Source organism: Taudactylus pleione, unplaced genomic scaffold (assembly GCF_031769625.1).
Source record: "Taudactylus pleione unplaced genomic scaffold, aTauple2 ptg000681l, whole genome shotgun sequence".
Taxonomy (NCBI): Eukaryota; Metazoa; Chordata; class Amphibia; order Anura; family Myobatrachidae; genus Taudactylus; species Taudactylus pleione.
Genome location: NW_028285083.1, coordinates 540,454 through 560,865, shown reverse-complemented (window position 1 = coordinate 560,865; position 20,412 = coordinate 540,454). Strand labels below are relative to the sequence as shown.

General features: G+C 48.9%; 1 protein-coding gene across 1 annotated transcript in view; it reads left to right on the top strand.

Annotated features, from left to right (window-relative positions):
- The window catches only part of HYDIN (HYDIN axonemal central pair apparatus protein), a 329,731-nt gene that overhangs the window by 75,575 nt on the left and 233,744 nt on the right, over positions 1 to 20,412 (top strand). Inside the window, 1 exon segment of the mRNA XM_088455949.1 lies at positions 15,311 to 15,494. Within this exon segment, the coding sequence (XP_088312075.1) occupies positions 15,311 to 15,494 (184 nt within the window).

The following is a 20,412-nucleotide window of genomic DNA, read 5'->3' as shown; positions in this document are numbered from 1 at the left end:
ACACTCCTGACACTACTGACACTGCTACCTGTCACCTCTACCCTACACTCCTGCACTACTGACACTGCTACCTGTCTCCTCTACCCTACACTCCTGACACTACTGACACTGCTACCTGTCTCCTCTACCCTACACTCCTGACACTGCTACCTGTCTCCTCTACCCTACACTGCTGCACTGCTGACACTGCTACCTGTCTCCTCTACCCTACACTCCTGCACTACTACCTGTCTCCTCTACCCTACACTCCTGACACTGCTGACACTACTACCTGTCTCCTCTACCCTACACCCCTGCACTACTGACACTACTACCTGTCTCCTCTACCCTACACTCCTGCACTACTGACACTGCTACCTGTCTCCTCTACCCTACACTCCTGCACTGCTGACACTGCTACCTGTCTCCTCTACCCTACACTCCTGCACTGCTGACACTGCTACCTGTCTCCTCTACCCTACACTCCTGCACTGCTGACACTACTACCTGTCTCCTCTACCCTACACTCCTGCACTACTACCTGTCTCCTCTACCCTACACTCCTGACACTGCTGACACTACTACCTGTCTCCTCTACCCTACACCCCTGCACTACTGACACTACTACCTGTCTCCTCTACCCTACACCCCTGCACTACTGACACTGCTACCTGTCTCCTCTACCCTACACTCCTGCACTGCTGACACTGCTACCTGTCTCCTCTACCCTACACCCCTGCACTACTGACACTGCTACCTGTCTATGACACAGTGAGAATGACTAATGAGAAGCACCAGAGTGCACTATTCCCAGCTATATGTGATGCATTACAGGAGAGAGAGTCTGATACTTGGACTTTCTACCTCAGGGTCCTTAGGGATCCACAGGGATACCTTGGGGTATAGGGCTTGGCTCCAGCCATGGGCACCACAGAGTTAAAAATTCTCTCCCAGGATGCATCGGGCCCCCTCCTATACCCCGCCCCCAGGCCAAGGCACCTCAGTTTCAGTAGGTGCCCGGCCGGGAAGCTGGGTCATCTCAGAGGGGGTGAAGATCTTCAAGAGCGGTAGAATGGGACTGTCCAGCGGACGTCCATGCTACTGCTCCGACACCCCCGCCGGCGCCGACCACCGGTAGTGATCCGGGGAGCTCGTGGGCTCTTGGGGGTTCCAGCTAGCGGAACCCCCGGGGGGCCTTGGGCTGTGGCCGGATGTACGGGGGGCAGGAAAGGTAAGCAGCTGGCGTCTGCGGTAGGCGCCCGCTGAATCACAGTCCGGCGTCCCCAGGGCTGGGGGCTCCCTGGGGATGGCAGTATAGTGGAGCCAGGCGGATGCCTGCGCTCTCCGCTAGACCACCAGGGATACGGGGCTGGAGCGTTGCGGAACACGCTCCAGCATCCCGGGGGGTTAATGGCCTGCCAGCGGAGGACGCCTTCCCTGTAGCGCACAGGAGACTCCTCCCCATCACTGCTGTCGGCGCCTTACATTAAGGCTTTTGGCCGTCTGAGGCAGTGATCCTCCCCAAGCCCGCCTCCCTTCATCCTCCGGCGGCCATTTTATGTGACAGACGCTGTGGTGACAGGGTGCGCAGCCTGGGGTGCCCCTTACATACTTCTCCTCCAGTTAAGGTCAGCGTATGTAGCGCTATCACGGCCAGGCTGTAAGTGCATTTAGTGCAGGGTTTCTGCATTGTATGTCACTTTGTGCTAGTGCTGTGTGCCTGATCTTTCTCCTGTCAGCCATTTTTGCTATCCCTATTTCTTCCTCCTGACCAGCCCTCTCAGTGCCAGTACTGTCAGGGTAGGAATTTACCTCACAGTTTTAGATTTATTTCTGTGAGAGGAGAGTCACATACCACTATGTCCAGTGAGGACTCTGTTAGATTAGCACCTCTCCTATTTTCCTGCTCCAGATGTAAAGCAGGTGTGGGGGAGGTGGCGGTACTCCAGGATGGGTTATGTGCTGCATGTTTGGCCGTCCCTGGTAACTCTGCTGTGCCCGGCACCTCTCAGGAACCACCTTGGGCTTGTTTTGCACAAGCCCTGACTGTTCTTGTAAATAGGCTTGCAGCCCCTCCTACGTTTCCACAATTGGGGTTTGCACAGCAGGCGGTAGTCCCACCTCCTGTTCTGGGAGTTCCGGGACTGATAGTATTGCAGTGCCCCCCGCAACAGGTCCTTAATCAGGCTGACCCAGGTTTGTCTGATTCTGGGGTGCGGAGCTCTCAGCAGGATCAATCTAGACCTGCTAAAAGACCGTTATTGTCATATCCATCCGCTCAGGATGATGATGATGACGGGTTGTCTGATGAGGGCGAAGTTGTAGATTTTTCGGACACTGACACTCCTCAAGCAGAGGCTAAGTCTAGTATTTACATTCCAGGCCTCATACGGACAGTCCGTACGGCCATGGTAATTACGGACGACAACTTACCTGCAGCGCCTACTCATGCTTATTTTAAAGAGGTTAAAGGAGCTGCAGCAGTTTTCCCCGTATCTGGTCAGCTAGTTGATCACATGGAGGAGGCCTGGAAATCTCCAGGAAAAAGATTTCAACCTCGCAAGCGTCTGGCTCGTACTTATCCCTTTGCAGAAGATTATTTCACTAAATGGGAGTCTCCTACTCAGGTGGATTCTCACGTGACGCGCTTAGTAAAGAGCGCAACTTTGCCTATGCCGTCTATGTCTTCTCTGACGGATACTACAGACCGTAAGGTGGAGGTGTGCCTTAAGTCCATCTATTCCCTTGCTGGAGGAGCATCTAGACCAGCTATGGCTGTCTGCTGGGTGGCCCAGGCTATGGAAAGGTGGGCGGACGCTTTGGAAGCATCATTTGCTTCTGGGGGTACCAGCGAACAGGTTATGATAGTGGGTAACCTTCGGGATTCTGCTACGTACATTAACGAAGCAGCTTTGGACTTGAGCCTGCTTACTTCTAGGATTTCTGCGGCGGCTGTGGCCGCTCGACGCTCCTTGTGGTTACATTCGTGGAGGGCGGACGCTGAATCCAAGAAAGGCTTGGAATGCTTACCCTACAATGGACAGGTCCTGTTTGGACCAGCCTTGGACAAAATAGTAGACACGTTGGCGGCTGCCAAATCTGCGTGTCTACCCTCAGCCCCGACTCCGTCTGGGTCTAAAAATCCGTCCTTTCGGCCCTATCGCCCTCCGGGAAAACCTAGGGTTCAGTCCTTTCCGAGACCTTCAGGTCCCAAAAAGACCACTAAGACCAAGAAGCAAGCTTGGAGTACCAGACGTCCAGCTGCCAAGCCGGACGACAAACCCTCAGCCTGACGGGTTGGGCCTCCCCTTGGGGGTTCCCAGGGTGGGAGGCCGACTTCTGCAATACGCCCAGTGTTGCTTCAAAACCACCACAGACACTTGGGTACGGGAGGTGGTATCTCAAGGATATGCCCTCTCCTTCCGCAGAAGGGCTCCTCATCAGTTCTTTGTAACAGCAGGTCCTTCAGATCCAACGAAGGCTCTAGCGATCCAAGAGTCGGTGCGTTCTATGCTTCAAATGGGAGTAATAGAACCTGTTCCTTTATCCCTGAGAGGGACCGGATATTACTCCAACCTTTTTCTGGTTCAAAAACTAAATGGATCATACCGACCTATACTCAACCTCAAGTCCCTGAACAAGTTTTTAAGGGTCCCTCTGTTCCGGATGGAGACTCTGCGTTCTATTGTTTTAGCTATGCAGCCTGGGGATTTTATGGTGTCCCTGGATATTCAGCAGGATGCTTACCTGTATATCCCCATTGCCAGGGTTCATCAGCGTTACCTCAGATTTACAGTGTTGGACCTCCATTACCAGTTTCAGGCCCTACGGTTTGGCCTTTCCACGGCTCCTCGGGTGTTCACAAAAGTAATGGCGGTCATGGCGGCACACCTGCGGTTGCAGGGAGTTCGCCTGTTACCTTACTTGGACAACCTTCTGTTGTTGGCAGGGTCGCCACAAGTCCTTTGCAGCCATCTACAACTGACAATATCGGTATTGCAGGTTCACGGCTGGATAGTGAATTGGAAGAAGTCCTCTCTAATTCCTTCTCAGAGAATGGTCCATCTCGGGGCATTTTTGGACTTTCAGCAACAGAGGATCTTCTTGACGGAGGAAAAGATAGCCCTGTTGCAGTCCAAGATACGCAATGTTCTAAGCAGTCGCCGAATGTCTCTTCTCTCGGCGATGAAGTTACTGGGATCCATGGTGTCAACGTTCGACATGGTGGAGTATGCCCAGTTCCACTCCAGGCCTCTACAAATGTTGATCCTGTCCAGATTGGACAGAAATCCCCGTCGAATAAAGACACAGATGATCAGGCTCACTCTGGAAGTGCGCCTATCTTTGACGTGGTGGTTGCTAAAGTCTCATCTCAGCAGGTGACGTCCGTTTTGGATTTCGGATTGGGTCCTTCTAACAACGGATGCTTGCCTTCGGGGCTGGGGCGCTCTGTCGGCACGATGGAACTTCCAATTCGCGTACCTGTTCCCTCCATTCTCCCTGCTGCCTCGAGTAATGCGAAAGTTCAGGCAGGAAGGAGGCAAGATCCTGCTGGTGGCCCCTGCGTGGCCCAGAAGGAGTTGGTACTCGGATCTCCAGTGTCTATCCATCGACACTCCTTGGCTGTTACCTCAGAGGCCGGACCTATTGTCTCAGGGTCCTTGTCTCTACCCGGACCTGAGTCGGCTATCTTTGACAGCGTGGCTCTTGAGACTTCCCTCTTGAGGTCCAAGGGTTTCTCTAGAGCAGTGGTCAATACCATGTTACATGCTCTTAAGCCGGTTTCAGCTAGAATTTACCACAGGGTATGGCATACCTATTTTGAGTGGTGTCGCCCTAAAGCGTACGATCCTCGCCAGTTTAGAATATCGAGAGTGTTGGCTTTCCTTCAGACAGGCAGGATTTAGGTCTACGCCTTGCTTCACTGAAGGTGCATGTTTCTGCCCTGTCGGTTTTGTTTCAATGAAGGATTGCTACGCGGCCTGATATCCATACCTTTATGCAGGGTGTCCTTCGCATCCAGCCTCCCTATGTCCATCCGGTAGCTCCATGGGATCTGGCTGTGGTTCTGAAGGCGCTACAGGATCCTCCATTTGAACCTTTGGGTTCTGTGGATCTAAAATGGCTTACAGCAAAAACAGTGTTCCTTTTGGCTATTGCTTCAGCCAGAAGGGTGTCGGATTTGGGGGTTCTTTCGTGTCATCCCCCATTTCTAATTTTTCATTCGGATAGGGCGGTACTTCGTACTCGTCCCGAATTCCTTCCTAAAGTAGTGAGTAGTGTCTGGTTTCCACATTAACGAGGAAATTGTGGTCCCAGCCTTTAATTCATCTGATCTTTCAGCTGGTGAGGCTTCTTTGGATGTGGTACGGGCTCTGCGGATTTACGTGGACCGTACCAGTTCTTTGAGAAAATCGGACTCTTTGTTCGTCCTATATGGATTTCATAGGAGGGGTTGGCCTGCCAATAAACAGACTTTGGCACGCTGGATCTGCATGGCGATCTCTGAGGCATACACTCACGAGGGACTTCCAGTGCCACCCTCGGTGAAAGCTCATTCTACAAGATCTGTGGGACCTTCGTGGGCAGCTCGACTCTTCAGCTATGTAAGGCGGCCACGTGGTCCTCTGTCCATACTTTCGTCAAGCATTACGCCTTTGACACATTTGCTTTTCAGGATGCTTCCTTCGGGCGGCGGATTCTCCTCTCGGCACAGGAGCGTCCCCTCCCTTGAAGGATACTGCTTTGGGACATCCCCAAGGTATCCCAGTGGATCCCTAAGGACCGTGAGGTAGAAAACAGGAGATATGGTAAGAACTTACCTTTGTTATCTCCGTTTCTACGAAGTCCTTAGGGTCCACAGGGCGCCCGCCCTGACGCCCTGTGCTTCTGTAGGGTATTGTTCTGGTCACCAGTTTCTGTCTCCCTTTTCTGAATGTGAATCTTGTGTGTTCCAGACTTTCTTCTTCCTTTTTTCCTCTCTCCCGGCCTATGGCTTGATACTAAAACTGAGGTGCATTGGCCTGGGGGCGGGGTATAGGAGGGGGCCTGGTGCATCCTGGGAGAGAATTTTTAACTCTGTGGTGCCCATGGCTGGAGCCAAGCCCTATACCCCAAGGTATCCCTGTGGACCCTAAGGACTTCGTAGAAACGGAGATAAGAAAGGTAAGTTCTTACCATATCTCCTGTTGTACTGGGCTGCTAATTGTGAAGTCGCTGGCTATCCTGGATAAAGTGGTCCACCCATTGGTGTTACGGGTGACCATTACAACGTCTCTTATATAGTGGTTATTGATAACCTATAGTAAGATTTCCAGAACACGAACCTTAAAAACGTAATTGTTACATTATATAAGGGTAAGGGGGTCACAGCACATGGAAGGATGGGTGACTCTGAGCTTAGTGCCATGTATCCTCCTCTCTCAGGTGATCACTGTAGTACAGCAGACACTAGGTAGGATGTGTTACATTATATAAGGGTAAGGGGGTCACAGCACATGGATGAATGGGTGACTCTGAGCTTAGTGCCATGTATCCTCCTCTCTCAGGTGATCACTGTAGTACAGCAGACACTAGGTAGGATGTTACATTATATAAGGGTAAGGGGGTCACAGCACATGGATGGATGGGTGACTCTGAGCTTAGTGCCATGTATCCTCCTCTCTCAGGTGATCACTGTAGTACAGCAGACGCTAGGTATGATGTGTTACATTATATAAGGGTAAGGGGGTCACAGCACATGGATGGATGGGTGACTCTGAGCTTAGTGCCATGTATCCTCCTCTCTCAGGTGATCACTGTAGTACAGCAGACACTAGGTAGGATGTTACATTATATAAGGGTAAGGGGGTCATAGCACATGGATGGATGGGTGACTGAGCTTAGTGCCATGTATCCTCCTCTCTCAGGTGATCACTGTAGTACAGCAGACACTAGGTAGGATGTGTTACATTATATAAAGGTAAGGGGATCACAGCACATGGGTGGATGGGTGACTCTGAGCTTAGTGCCATGTATCCTCCTCTCTCAGGTGATCACTGTAGTACAGCAGACACTAGGTAGGATGTTACATTATATAAGGGTAAGGGGGTCACAGCACATGGGTGGATGGGTGACTCTGAGCTTAGTGCCATGTATCCTCCTCTCTCAGGTGATCACTGTAGTACAGCAGACACTAGGTAGGATGTTACATTATATAAGGGTAAGGGGGTCACAGCACATGGATGGATGGGTGACTCTGAGCTTAGTGCCATGTATCCTCCTCTCTCAGGTGATCTCTGTAGTACAGCAGACACTAGGTAGGATGTGTTACATTATATAAGGGTAAGGGGGTCACAGCACATGGATGGATGGGTGACTCTGAGCTTAGTGCCATGTATCCTCCTCTCTCAGGTGATCTCTGTAGTACAGCAGACACTAGGTAGGATGTGTTACATTATATAAGGGTAAGGGGGTCACAGCACATGGATGGATGGGTGACTCTGAGCTTAGTGTCATGTATCCTCCTCTCTCAGGTGATCACTGTAGTACAGCAGACACTAGGTAGGATGTTACATTATATAAGGGTAAGGGGGTCACAGCACATGGATGGATGGGTGACTCTGAGCTTAGTGCCATGTATCCTCCTCTCTCAGGTGATCTCTGTAGTATAGCAGACGCTAGGTAGGATGTGTTACATTATATAAGGGTAAGGGGGTCACAGCACATGGATGGATGGGTGACTCTGAGCTTAGTGTCATGTATCCTCCTCTCTCAGGTGATCACTGTAGTACTGCAGACACTAGGTAGGATGTTACATTATATAAGGGTAAGGGGGTCACAGCACATGGATGGATGGGTGACTCTGAGCTTAGTGCCATGTATCCTCCTCTCTCAGGTGATCTCTGTAGTACAGCAGACACTAGGTAGGATGTGTTACATTATATAAGGGTAAGGGGGTCACAGCACATGGATGGATGGGTGACTCTGAGCTTAGTGCCATGTATCCTCCTCTCTCAGGTGATCACTGTATTACAGCAGACACTAGGTAGGATGTTACATTATATAAGGGTAAGGGGGTCACAGCACATGGATGGATGGGTGACTCTGAGCTTAGTGCCATGTATCCTCCTCTCTCAGGTGATCACTGTAGTACAGCAGACACTAGGTAGGATGTTACATTATATAAGGGTAAGGGGGTCACAGCACATGGATGGATGGGTGACTCTGAGCTTAGTGCCATGTATCCTCCTCTCTCAGGTGATCACTGTAGTACAGCAGACACTAGGTAGGATGTTACATTATATAAGGGTAAGGGGGTCACAGCACATGGATGGAATGGTGACTCTGAGCTTAGTGCCATGTATCCTCCTCTCTCAGGTGATCACTGTAGTACAGCAGACATTAGGTAGGATGTGTTACCTTATATAAGGGTAAGGGAGTCACAGCACATGGGTGGATGGGTGACTCTGAGCTTAGTGCCATGTATCCTCCTCTCTCAGGTGATCACTGTAGTACAGCAGACACTAGGTAGGATGTGTTACATTATATAAGGGTAAGGGGGTCATAGCACATGGATGGATGGGTGACTGAGCTTAGTGCCATGTATCCTCCTCTCTCAGGTGATCACTGTAGTACAGCAGACATTAGGTAGGATGTGTTACCTTATATAAGGGTAAGGGGGTCACAGCACATGGATGGGTGGGTGACTCTGAGCTTAGTGCCATGTATCCTCCTCTCTCAGGTGATCACTGTAGTACAGCAGACACTAGGTAGGATGTGTTACATTATATAAGGGTAAGGGGGTCACAGCACATGGACGGATGGGTGACTCTGAACTTAGTGCCATGTATCCTCCTCTCTCAGGTGATCACTGTAGTACAGCAGACACTAGGTAGGATGTGTTACATTATATAAGGGTAAGGGGGTCACAGCACATGGATGGATGGGTGACTCTGAGCTTAGTGCCATGTATCCTCCTCTCTCAGGTGATCACTGTATTACAGCAGACACTAGGTAGGATGTTACATTATATAAGGGTAAGGGGGTCACAGCACATGGATGGATGGGTGACTCTGAGCTTAGTGCCATGTATCCTCCTCTCTCAGGTGATCACTGTAGTACAGCAGACACTAGGTAGGATGTTACATTATATAAGGGTAAGGGGGTCACAGCACATGGATGGATGGGTGACTCTGAGCTTAGTGCCATGTATCCTCCTCTCTCAGGTGATCACTGTAGTACAGCAGACACTAGGTAGGATGTTACATTATATAAGGGTAAGGGGGTCACAGCACATGGATGGAATGGTGACTCTGAGCTTAGTGCCATGTATCCTCCTCTCTCAGGTGATCACTGTAGTACAGCAGACATTAGGTAGGATGTGTTACCTTATATAAGGGTAAGGGAGTCACAGCACATGGGTGGATGGGTGACTCTGAGCTTAGTGCCATGTATCCTCCTCTCTCAGGTGATCACTGTAGTACAGCAGACACTAGGTAGGATGTGTTACATTATATAAGGGTAAGGGGGTCATAGCACATGGATGGATGGGTGACTGAGCTTAGTGCCATGTATCCTCCTCTCTCAGGTGATCACTGTAGTACAGCAGACACTAGGTAGGATGTTACATTATATAAGGGTAAGGGGGTCACAGCACATGGGTGGATGGGTGACTCTGAGCTTAGTGCCATGTATCCTCCTCTCTCAGGTGATCACTGTAGTACAGCAGACACTAGGTAGGATGTGTTACATTATATAAGGGTAAGGGGTTCACAGCACATGGATGGATGGGTGACTCTGAGCTTAGTGCCATGTATCCTCCTCTCTCAGGTGATCACTGTAGTACAGCAGACACTAGGTAGGATGTTACATTATATAAGGGTAAGGGGGTCACAGCACATGGATGTGTGGGTGACTCTGATCTTAGTGCCATGTATCCTCCTCTCTCAGGTGATCACTGTAGTACAGCAGACACTAGGTAGGATGTGTTACATTATATAAGGGTAAGGGGGTCACAGCACATGGATGGATGGGTGACTCTGAGCTTAGTGCCATGTATCCTCCTCTCTCAGGTGATCACTGTAGTACAGCAGACACTAGGTAGGATGTGTTACATTATATAAGGGTAAGGGGGTCACAGCACATGGATGGGTGGGTGACTCTGAGCTTAGTGTCATGTATCCTCCTCTCTCAGGTGATCACTGTAGTAGAGCAGACACTAGGTAGGATGTTACATTATATAAGGGTAAGGGGGTCACAGCACATGGATGGATGGGTGACTCTGAGCTTAGTGTCATGTATCCTTCTCTCTCAGGTGATCACTGTAGTACAGCAGACACTAGGTAGGATGTTACATTATATAAGGATAAGGGGGTCACAGCACATGGATGGATGGGTGACTCTGAGCTTAGTGCCATGTATCCTCCTCTCTCAGGTGATCACTGTAGTACAGCAGACACTAGGTAGGATGTTACATTATATAAGGGTAAGGGGGTCACAGCACATGGATGGATGGGTGACTCTGAGCTTAGTGCCATGTATCCTCCTCTCTCAGGTGATCACTGTAGTACAGCAGACACTAGGTAGGATGTTACATTATATAAGGGTAAGGGGGTCACAGCACATGGATGGATGGGTGACTCTGAGCTTAGTGCCATGTATCCTCCTCTCTCAGGTGATCTCTGTAGTATAGCAGACGCTAGGTAGGATGTGTTACATTATATAAGGGTAAGGGGGTCACAGCACATGGATGGATGGGTGACTCTGAGCTTAGTGCCATGGATCCTCCTCTCTCAGGTGATCACTGTAGTACAGCAGACACTAGGTAGGATGTTACATTATATAAGGGTAAGGGGGTCACAGCACATGGATGGATGGGTGACTCTGAGCTTAGTGCCATGTATCCTCCTCTCTCAGGTGATCACTGTAGTACAGCAGACACTAGGTAGGATGTTACATTATATAAGGGTAAGGGGGTCACAGCACATGGATGGATGGGTGACTCTGAGCTTAGTGCCATGTATCCTCCTCTCTCAGGTGATCTCTGTAGTATAGCAGACGCTAGGTAGGATGTGTTACATTATATAAGGGTAAGGGGGTCACAGCACATGGATGGATGGGTGACTCTGAGCTTAGTGTCATGTATCCTCCTCTCTCAGGTGATCACTGTAGTACTGCAGACACTAGGTAGGATGTTACATTATATAAGGGTAAGGGGGTCTCAGCACATGGATGGATGGGTGACTCTGAGCTTAGTGCCATGTATCCTCCTCTCTCAGGTGATCACTGTATTACAGCAGACACTAGGTAGGATGTTACATTATATAAGGGTAAGGGGGTCACAGCACATGGATGGATGGGTGACTCTGAGCTTAGTGCCATGTATCCTTCTCTCTCAGGTGATCACTGTAGTACAGCAGACACTAGGTAGGATGTTACATTATATAAGGGTAAGATGGTCACAGCACATGGATGGATGGGTGACTCTGAGCTTAGTGCCATGTATCCTCCTCTCTCAGGTGATCACTGTAGTACAGCAGACACTAGGTAGGATGTTACATTATATAAGGGTAAGGGGGTCACAGCACATGGATGGGTGGGTGACTCTGAGCTTAGTGTCATGTATCCTCCTCTCTCAGGTGATCACTGTAGTACAGCAGACACTAGGTAGGATGTGTTACATTATATAAGGGTAAGGGGGTCACAGCACATGGATGGGTGGGTGACTCTGAGCTTAGTGTCATGTATCCTCCTCTCTCAGGTGATCTCTGTAGTACAGCAGACACTAGGTAGGATGTTACATTATATAAGGGTAAGGGGGTCACAGCACATGGATGGATGGGTGACTCTGAGCTTAGTGCCATGTATCCTCCTCTCTCAGGTGATCACTGTAGTACAGCAGACACTAGGTAGGATGTGTTACATTATATAAGGGTAAGGGGGTCACAGCACATGGGTGGATGGGTGACTCTGAGCTTAGTGTTATGGATCATCTGATCTCTCTCGGCCATGTTATATAATAACACTGTATATATAATATTGCCAATTAACCTACAATGGAAGGAGGGGGCTATTTTATTATGTCAGTCTATGTGCAGTTGTTCCTGATCTGGATTATATGTGTATTTTATCTCGTGTGTATAAATCGTACATACACATAAAAGCCCATATTACCCCAGCAGAACGTGTCTCGCCCTGCGCCTGACATAAGACACATGCCGGCTCAGGGCGCACATTACACAGCGCTGTGTATGAAGGTCCTGCAGTCACGCGGCCTGTCTGCGCGGCTGTACACGTTGTCTCTTTCAATCACACAAGATGAGGACGCGGCGCTCACTACATGAAAGTAAAAGTACTAGCGAGTTCCCGGCGTTTCCTCCGTGTTTGTACATGTTAATGTGATCTGGCAATTCTGCGCTAAATGCTCTTCTCTCTCTTCTAATATTTAGCAGTCAGACGACGTTTGTACCGTAATCCCTGCAAAGTGCTGGCTGCATCCTATACCGTAATGACAGTGCCAAGTGCTGCACAATGTGTGAGGGTTAAAGGCTTTCTCCAACTGGGCCAGTGTGTGCCCCCGAGGGGCACGGCTGAGAGACTTCACTACTACACTCAATATTTAATGACATTAGCCAGAGATGAACGGTCTTGTGCTGAATAAAGCACTTTAACTAAGAGCACAGTGCGGCCCAGCGTCCTCACCTCAGCCACAGGGACACGGGAAACACAGGCCTAAAGGAAGATGTTGTGGCACCACAAGTCCCAGCATGCCCTCCCATCATTTAGCTAGTAGAGAAATTCCTGGGAGAACATATGTTGTTGTTTCTGTAACCAGCTGTCTCTTCTCACCTCATGGCTGTGATCACACATGTGATGGGCAGCGGGATACCCGGGGATGTAATTATATATAAAGGGGGGGGGGGGTATCCTGATTACCATAATATTACACTGACACTGACCCTCGCTGCAATTAAATCTGTGTCCCCGCCCAGGCACTGCCAGCAAGTACATATAGTGTCCTGGTCCAGATCCTCCAAGTGCAGGTAACATGTAGTGTCCTGGTCCAGAACCTCCAAGTGCAGGTAACATGTAGTGTCCTGGTCCAGATCCACCAAGTGCAGGTAACATGTAGTGTCCTGGTCCAGATCCACCAAGTGCAGGTAACATGTAGTGTCCAGATCCAGATCCACCAAGTGCAGGTAACATGTAGTGTCCTGGTCCAGATCCTCCAAGTGCAGGTAACATGTAGTGTCCAGGTCCAGATCCTCCAAGTGCAGGTAACATGTAGTGTCCAGGTCCAGATCCTCCAAGTGCAGGTAACATGTAGTGTCCAGGTCCAGATCCTCCAAGTGCAGGTAACATGTAGTGTCCAGATCCACCAAGTGCAGGTAACATGTAGTATCCAGATCCTCCAAGTGCAGGTAACATGTAGTGTCCTGGTCCAGATCCTCCAAGTGCAGGTAACATGTAGTGTCCAGGTCGATATCCTCCAAGTGCAGGTAACATGTAGTGTCCTGGTCCAGATCCACCAAGTGCAGGTAACATGTAGTGTCCAGATCCACCAAGTGCAGGTAACATGTAGTGTCCAGATCCTCCAAGTGCAGGTAACATGTAATGCCCAGGTCCAGATCCTCCAAGTGCAGGTAACATGTAGTGTCCAGGTCCATATCCTCCAAGTGCAGGTAACATGTAGTGTCCAGATCCAGATCCACCAAGTGCAGGTAACATGTAGTGTCCTGGTCCAGATCCACCAAGTGCAGGTAACATGTAGTGTCCAGATCCACCAAGTGCAGGTAACATGTAGTGTCCAGATCCTCCAAGTGCAGGTAACATGTAGTGTCCAGATCCTCCAAGTGCAGGTAACATGTAGTGTCCTGGTCCAGATCCACCAAGTGCAGGTAACATGTAGTGTCCAGGTCCAGATCCTCCAAGTGCAGGTAACATGTAGTGTCCTGGTCCAGATCCACCAAGTGCAGGTAACATGTAGTGTCCAGATCCACCAAGTGCAGGTAACATGTAGTGTCCAGATCCTCCAAGTGCAGGTAACATGTAATGCCCAGGTCCAGATCCTCCAAGTGCAGGTAACATGTAGTGTCCTGGTCCATATCCTCCAAGTGCAGGTAACATGTAGTGTCCTGGTCCAGATCCACCAAGTGCAGGTAACATGTAGTGTCCTGGTCCAGATCCACCAAGTGCAGGTAACATGTAGTGTCCTGGTCCAGATCCACCAAGTGCAGGTAACATGTAGTGTCCAGATCCACCAAGTGCAGGTAACATGTAGTGTCCAGATCCTCCAAGTGCAGGTAACATGTAGTGTCCAGATCCTCCAAGTGCAGGTAACATGTAGTGTCCTGGTCCAGATCCACCAAGTGCAGGTAACATGTAGTGTCCAGGTCCAGATCCTCCAAGTGCAGGTAACATGTAGTGTCCTGGTCCAGATCCACCAAGTGCAGGTAACATGTAGTGTCCAGATCCACCAAGTGCAGGTAACATGTAGTGTCCAGATCCTCCAAGTGCAGGTAACATGTAGTGTCCAGGTCCAGATCCACCAAGTGCAGGTAACATGTAGTGTCCAGGTTCAGATCTGCCATGCATGTAACATGTGGTTACCATGTTCAGATCTGCCATGCATGTAACATGTGGTTGCCATGTTCAGATCTGCCATGCATGTAACATGTTGTTTCTAGATTCAGATCCGCCAACTGCATGTGTCATATAGTTTTCAGGTTCAGATCAACCGACATGAAAGCATATTGTGTTATAGAGTACTGTGCTGTGTCATATGTATGGTTATTTGTATGGAGGAAGCATAGCGTGTTACAGAGTACATGTGCTGTGTAATGTGCAGGGTTATATATATGGAGGAAGTTTAGCGTGTTATACAGTACATGTGCTGTGTAAAATGTATGGAGGAAGTATAGCGTGTTATATAGTACATGTGCTGTGTAATATGTATGGAGGAAGTATAGCGTGTTATACAGTACATGTGCTGAGTAATATGTAGGGTTATATGTATGGAGGAAGCATAGCGTGTTACAGAGTACATGTGCTGTGTAATATGTATGGAGGAAGCGTAGCGTGTTACAGAGTACATGTGCTGTGTAATATGTATGGAGGAAGCATAGTGTGTTACAGAGTACATGTGCTGTGTAATATGTACGGAGGAAGCATTGCGTGTTACAGATTACATGTGCTGTGTAATATGTATGGAGGAAGCATAGTGTGTTACAGAGTACGTGTGCTGTGTAATATGTATGGAGGAAGCATAGCGTGTTACAGAGTACATGTGCTGTGTAATATGTATGGAGGAAGCATTGCGTGTTACAGATTACATGTGCTGTGTCATTTGCAGGTTGCGGTCTGATCTGCACGCTGAGGAAGAGGAGGAGACTGAGCGCTTCCTGGATGAGTGCCGCGCCAATCCTTCCCTCCGTGAGCGGCTGTCACTCCTCAGCTGCACCTTTCACAATCGCAGGCGGCTGGCAGAGAATGGCGCCTTCCTCTTCTCCGACTCCATTTTCCATATAGAGCCTGTGGTAAGATTTCAGTCCATGGTAATTTTCTCCACCATGAAATCCTGGAATATAAATATATAATGTTAGTAAACGTGTGCAGGGTGGTTCTATGCCTGGCGTGAGATAAGCACTACGGGCCTGATCCGCAGCGCACGCTAATGTCATCGCAGCTGCCAGAATATACTATCAGTGTGAGTAGTACAGGTAGGAGTAGGGTAGGTGTGAGGGTGTACCAGTGTGAGTAGTATAGGTGGGAGTAGTATAGGTGTGAGGGTGTACCGGTGTGAGGGTGTACCAGTGTGAGTAGTACAGGTGGGAGTAGTATAGGTGGGAGTAGGGGAGGTGTGAGGGTGTACCAGTGTGAGTAGTATATGTAGGAGTAGAGTAGTGTGAGGGTGTACCAGTGTGAGTAGTATAGGTAGGAGTAGGGTAGATGTGAGGATGTACCAGTGTGAGTAGTATAGGTAGGAGTAGGGTAGGTTGAGGGTGTAGCAGTGTGAGTAGTATAGGTGGGAGTAGGGGAGGTGTAAGGGTGTACCAGTGTGAGTAGTATAGGTAGGAGTAGAGTAGTGTGAGGGTGTACCAGTGTGAGTAGTATAGGTGGGAGTAGGGGAGGTGTGAGGGTGTACCAGTGTGAGTAGTATAGGTGGGAGTAGGGTAGGTGTGAGGGTGTACCAGTGTGAGTAGTATAGGTAGGAGTAGAGTAGTGTGAGGGTGTACCAGTGTGAGTAGTATAGGTAGGAGTAGGGTAGGTGTGAGGGTGTACCAGTGTGAGTAGTATAGGTAGGAGTAGGGGAGGTGTGAGGGTGTAGCAGTGTGAGTAGTATAGGTGGGAGTAGGGGAGGTGTGAGGGTGTACCAGTGTGAGTAGTATAGGTGGGAGTAGGGGAGGTGTGAGGGTGTACCAGTGTGAGTAGTATAGGTGGGAGTAGGGCCGGTGTGAGGGTGTACCAGTGTGAGTAGTATAGGTAGGAGTAGGGTAGGTGTGAGGGTGTACCAGTGTGAGTAGTATAGGTGGGAGTAGGGTATGTGTGAGGGTGTACCAGTATGAGTAGTATAGGTGGGAGTAGGGGAGGTGTGAGGGTGTACCAGTGTGAGTAGTATAGGTGGGAGTAGGGTAGGTGTGAGGATGTACCAGTGTGAGTAGTATAGGTAGGAGTAGAGTAGTGTGAGGGTGTACCAGTGTGAGTAGTATATGTAGGAGTAGGGTAGGTGTGAGGGTGTACCAGTGTGAGTAGTATAGGTGGGAGTAGGGTAGGTGTGAGGATGTACCAGTGGGAGTAGTATAGGTGGGAGTAGGGTAGGTGTGAGGATGTACCAGTGTGAGTAGTACAGGTGGGAGTAGGGGAGGTGTGAGGGTGTACCAGTGTGAGTAGTATATGTAGGAGTAGAGTAGTGTGAGGGTGTACCAGTGTGAGTAGTATAGGTAGGAGTAGAGTAGTGTGAGGATGTACCAGTGTGAGTAGGGTAGGTGTGAGGATGTACCAGTGTGAGTAGTATAGGTGGGAGTAGGGTAGGTGTGAGGATGTACCAGTGTGAGTAGTACAGGTGGGAGTAGGGGAGGTGTGAGGGTGTACCAGTGTGAGTAGTATATGTAGGAGTAGAGTAGTGTGAGGGTGTACCAGTGTGAGTAGTATAGGTAGGAGTAGAGTAGTGTGAGGATGTACCAGTGTGAGTAGGGTAGGTGTGAGGATGTACCAGTGTGAGTAGTATAGGTGGGACTAGGGTAGGTGTGAGGATGTACCAGTGTGAGTAGTACAGGTGGGAGTAGGGGAGGTGTGAGGGTGTACCAGTGTGAGTAGTATATGTAGGAGTAGAGTAGTGTGAGGGTGTACCAGTGTGAGTAGTATAGGTAGGAGTAGAGTAGTGTGAGGATGTACCAGTGTGAGTAGGGTAGGTGTGAGGATGTACCAGTGTGAGTAGTATAGGTGGGAGTAGGGTAGGTGTGAGGATGTACCAGTGTGAGTAGTACAGGTGGGAGTAGGGGAGGTGTGAGGGTGTACCAGTGTGAGTAGTATAGGTGGGAGTAGGGGAGGTGTGAGGGTGTACCAGTGTGAGTAGTATAGGTGGGAGTAGGGGAGGTGTGAGGGTGTAGCAGTGTGAGTAGTATAGGTGGGAGTAGGGGAGGTGTGAGGGTGTAGCAGTGTGAGTAGTATAGGTGGGAGTAGGGGAGGTGTGAGGATGTACCAGTGTGAGTAGTATAGGTCATGCTTCGTTTTATTAAAACTTGCAACAAGTATAATAATAAATACATAAAATGTAAATAAATAATTACATAAAATAAAAAACTTAATAAAAAAGGCAAAAAAAAATACATAATATTACTTCATATTATACTTTTCCTAACCTAATACAAACACTTATCTACCCTACTACCTATATACAATCCACAACCTGCAAGGGAAAACTAAGCAAGGACTTAGAAACCACCTCAAGTAAAAGGAAACTATCTAAATCATACATCAAACCCTAAACTATATTACCCATCACCAACACCTACAGGCAGATGTATGCAAACCTTTCCATAAATAAAACAAAATACTTCAAAAAACCATCTACAAGGGAGTGAAAAAAGAGAAAAGAAAACCCAAAGCTGGAATTCAGAGAGACTGTTTGCCACCCACTCAAGGGGGTTTCAACTGGCCCCACCGACGAGACCAGCCGACAGCATCTAACCCCTCCCTATCCAGATCCATCATCCTTCTCACCTCTTGAAGAATCAAACCCACCACATTCCTATAGGGGAGGACCTTTTTCCTTATGGACACCTGACACCGTGCGCTCCACGTGTGAAATCTAACTGCTAATCTAACTAAATAAATCGTGACTAAATTAAATCCACCGTATCTTCTGACTACCCCATAAACCCACTCAGGGTAACTAAGCCCCGAAAGGCACGGAATACCAATGGCTTTTGACACCTCCTCATAAACCTTTACATTAAAGGGACACTCAAGCAGAAAGTGGTCCATCGTCTCCACCACCCCTGGACACTCCTCCCGTGGGCAACCATGATCATTGACACTCTTCCACCTGAGATTCTCCCCAACATAAAGTCTTCCGTGAAAAGAGAGCCAAGCAATGTCTCTAAACTTCTGCGGTATCCTCTGTGAATTTAACAGAGCTAACCCGGCCGAAGCGACATCACTCGGACAGTCCCTCAGGGACAGCTGTCATGGAAGTGAGTCTGCAAAATTCTTCTCTCCAACTCCCTTCTAGAGAAGTTTTTGACTTCACTCACCACCATGCCAAAACGCCTCATCACCCTCAAACTCTGGATGACGTAGATCGGGAGGTAACCACACCGAATCCGAAAGCTTTTCACCTGGCCACCCTCTAGCCACAACCTGAGGAAGGGGAACATCCAGAATCTAAATCCCTCTACCCACCGAGGGGGAGCATCTAAAATCAAACTCCCAAGATTAAATTTTAAAAAGGCTGTTACAAAAAAGACAACGGGGTTTACCATATTTAAACCCCCGTCTTTCCTCGGTCTGTAGGTGATGTTTCTCCTGACAATATTGACCCCGTTTCCCCACAAAAGAAGGAAAAACAAGGAATTCAATCTGGACCACATAGATTGAGGCAAAAAACACACATAACTGACATATAAAAAAATCGGAATCAAGTAAGTCTTACACAAGTCAACCCTTTCCCTCAGAGATAACTTCCATCTCTTCCAGCTCTCTACCTTCTTGGTAGCATCTTCCAGCTTCTTATCCCAATTTAGAGAGGCATAGTCACCATGGTCAAATGTTATGCCTAGAATTTTAATCTGCTGACTGGCCCGAGGGAAGCTGTCCGGAAGGCAAAATTCATCACCCTCCTCCCCCATCCAGAAAACTTCACACTTTTCATGGTTTACCCTGGAGCACGAGGCTTCAGAGTATTCACAGATAAGATGTTCCACATCATGGGCCTCTATCCGTGAGGAGAGAACCACCGTGACATCATCTGCGTAAGCCACCACCTTTAGCGGAAACTCTGGGCTCAGCTGCACCCCACCCACAGTTCTGCTCTCTACCCTTCTGACGAAGGGGTCAATCGCAAAAACATATAGGAGGGGGCTCAGGGGGCATCCCTGACGAACACCAGAGCCTACCCCAAAAGTGGGACCCACCCAACCATTTACAAGTGGGAAGCTCTCGGCCTGATGATAAATAGCCTGCAGCCAATTCACCACCCGCTCTGGAAGACCATACCTTTTCAGTAGGGCCCAAAGGTACTCATGGTTTACCCGATCAAAAGCCTTAGATTGATCCAATGCCAGTAAATACTTTCCACACTTCTCAGCCCTGCACCGCTCAATGACCTCCCGGACACCTAGGACAGCACTAAAGGTGCTACGGCCCTTCACCGTACAGTGCTGAGAGGGGGAAAGCAACAGCTCAGAAAATTCCGATAGCCTATTGAACAGTACCTTTGCCAAAATCTTCCTGTCTGTATTAAGAAGGGCTATGGGGCGCCAGTTCTCAATACGGGACGGATCCTTTCCTTTAGACAGTAGTATAAGGGCAGATAACCTCATGGAAGGAGGGAGGACTCCCTCATCCAGGCTCTCATTAATTACTTCCACAAGGCGAGGAATTAAGAGGTCTGAAAAGGTCTTATAGAATTCAGATGTTAAACCATCCGGTCCTGGAGATTTTTTGGAGTTTAACCCCTCTATCGCTATCTTAACTTCCTCTGCCGTTATATCACTCTCCAAAGATTCAGAAGAAACAACCTGAGAACCCAAACCTGGTGTCCTCCTCAGAAATTCCTCCATCCTCTCCCTGATGAGTGAATGCTCAGATAAAAGATCTGAATTATAGGACTCAATCACTTCCAGAATGCCCTTCTTATCAATATGAAGAACACCCTGTCCATCCTTCAGTCCCCTGATCTCTTTGGCATCAACTGACCTCCTACAGCTCTGGTAGGGATCTGGCGAGTGGTAT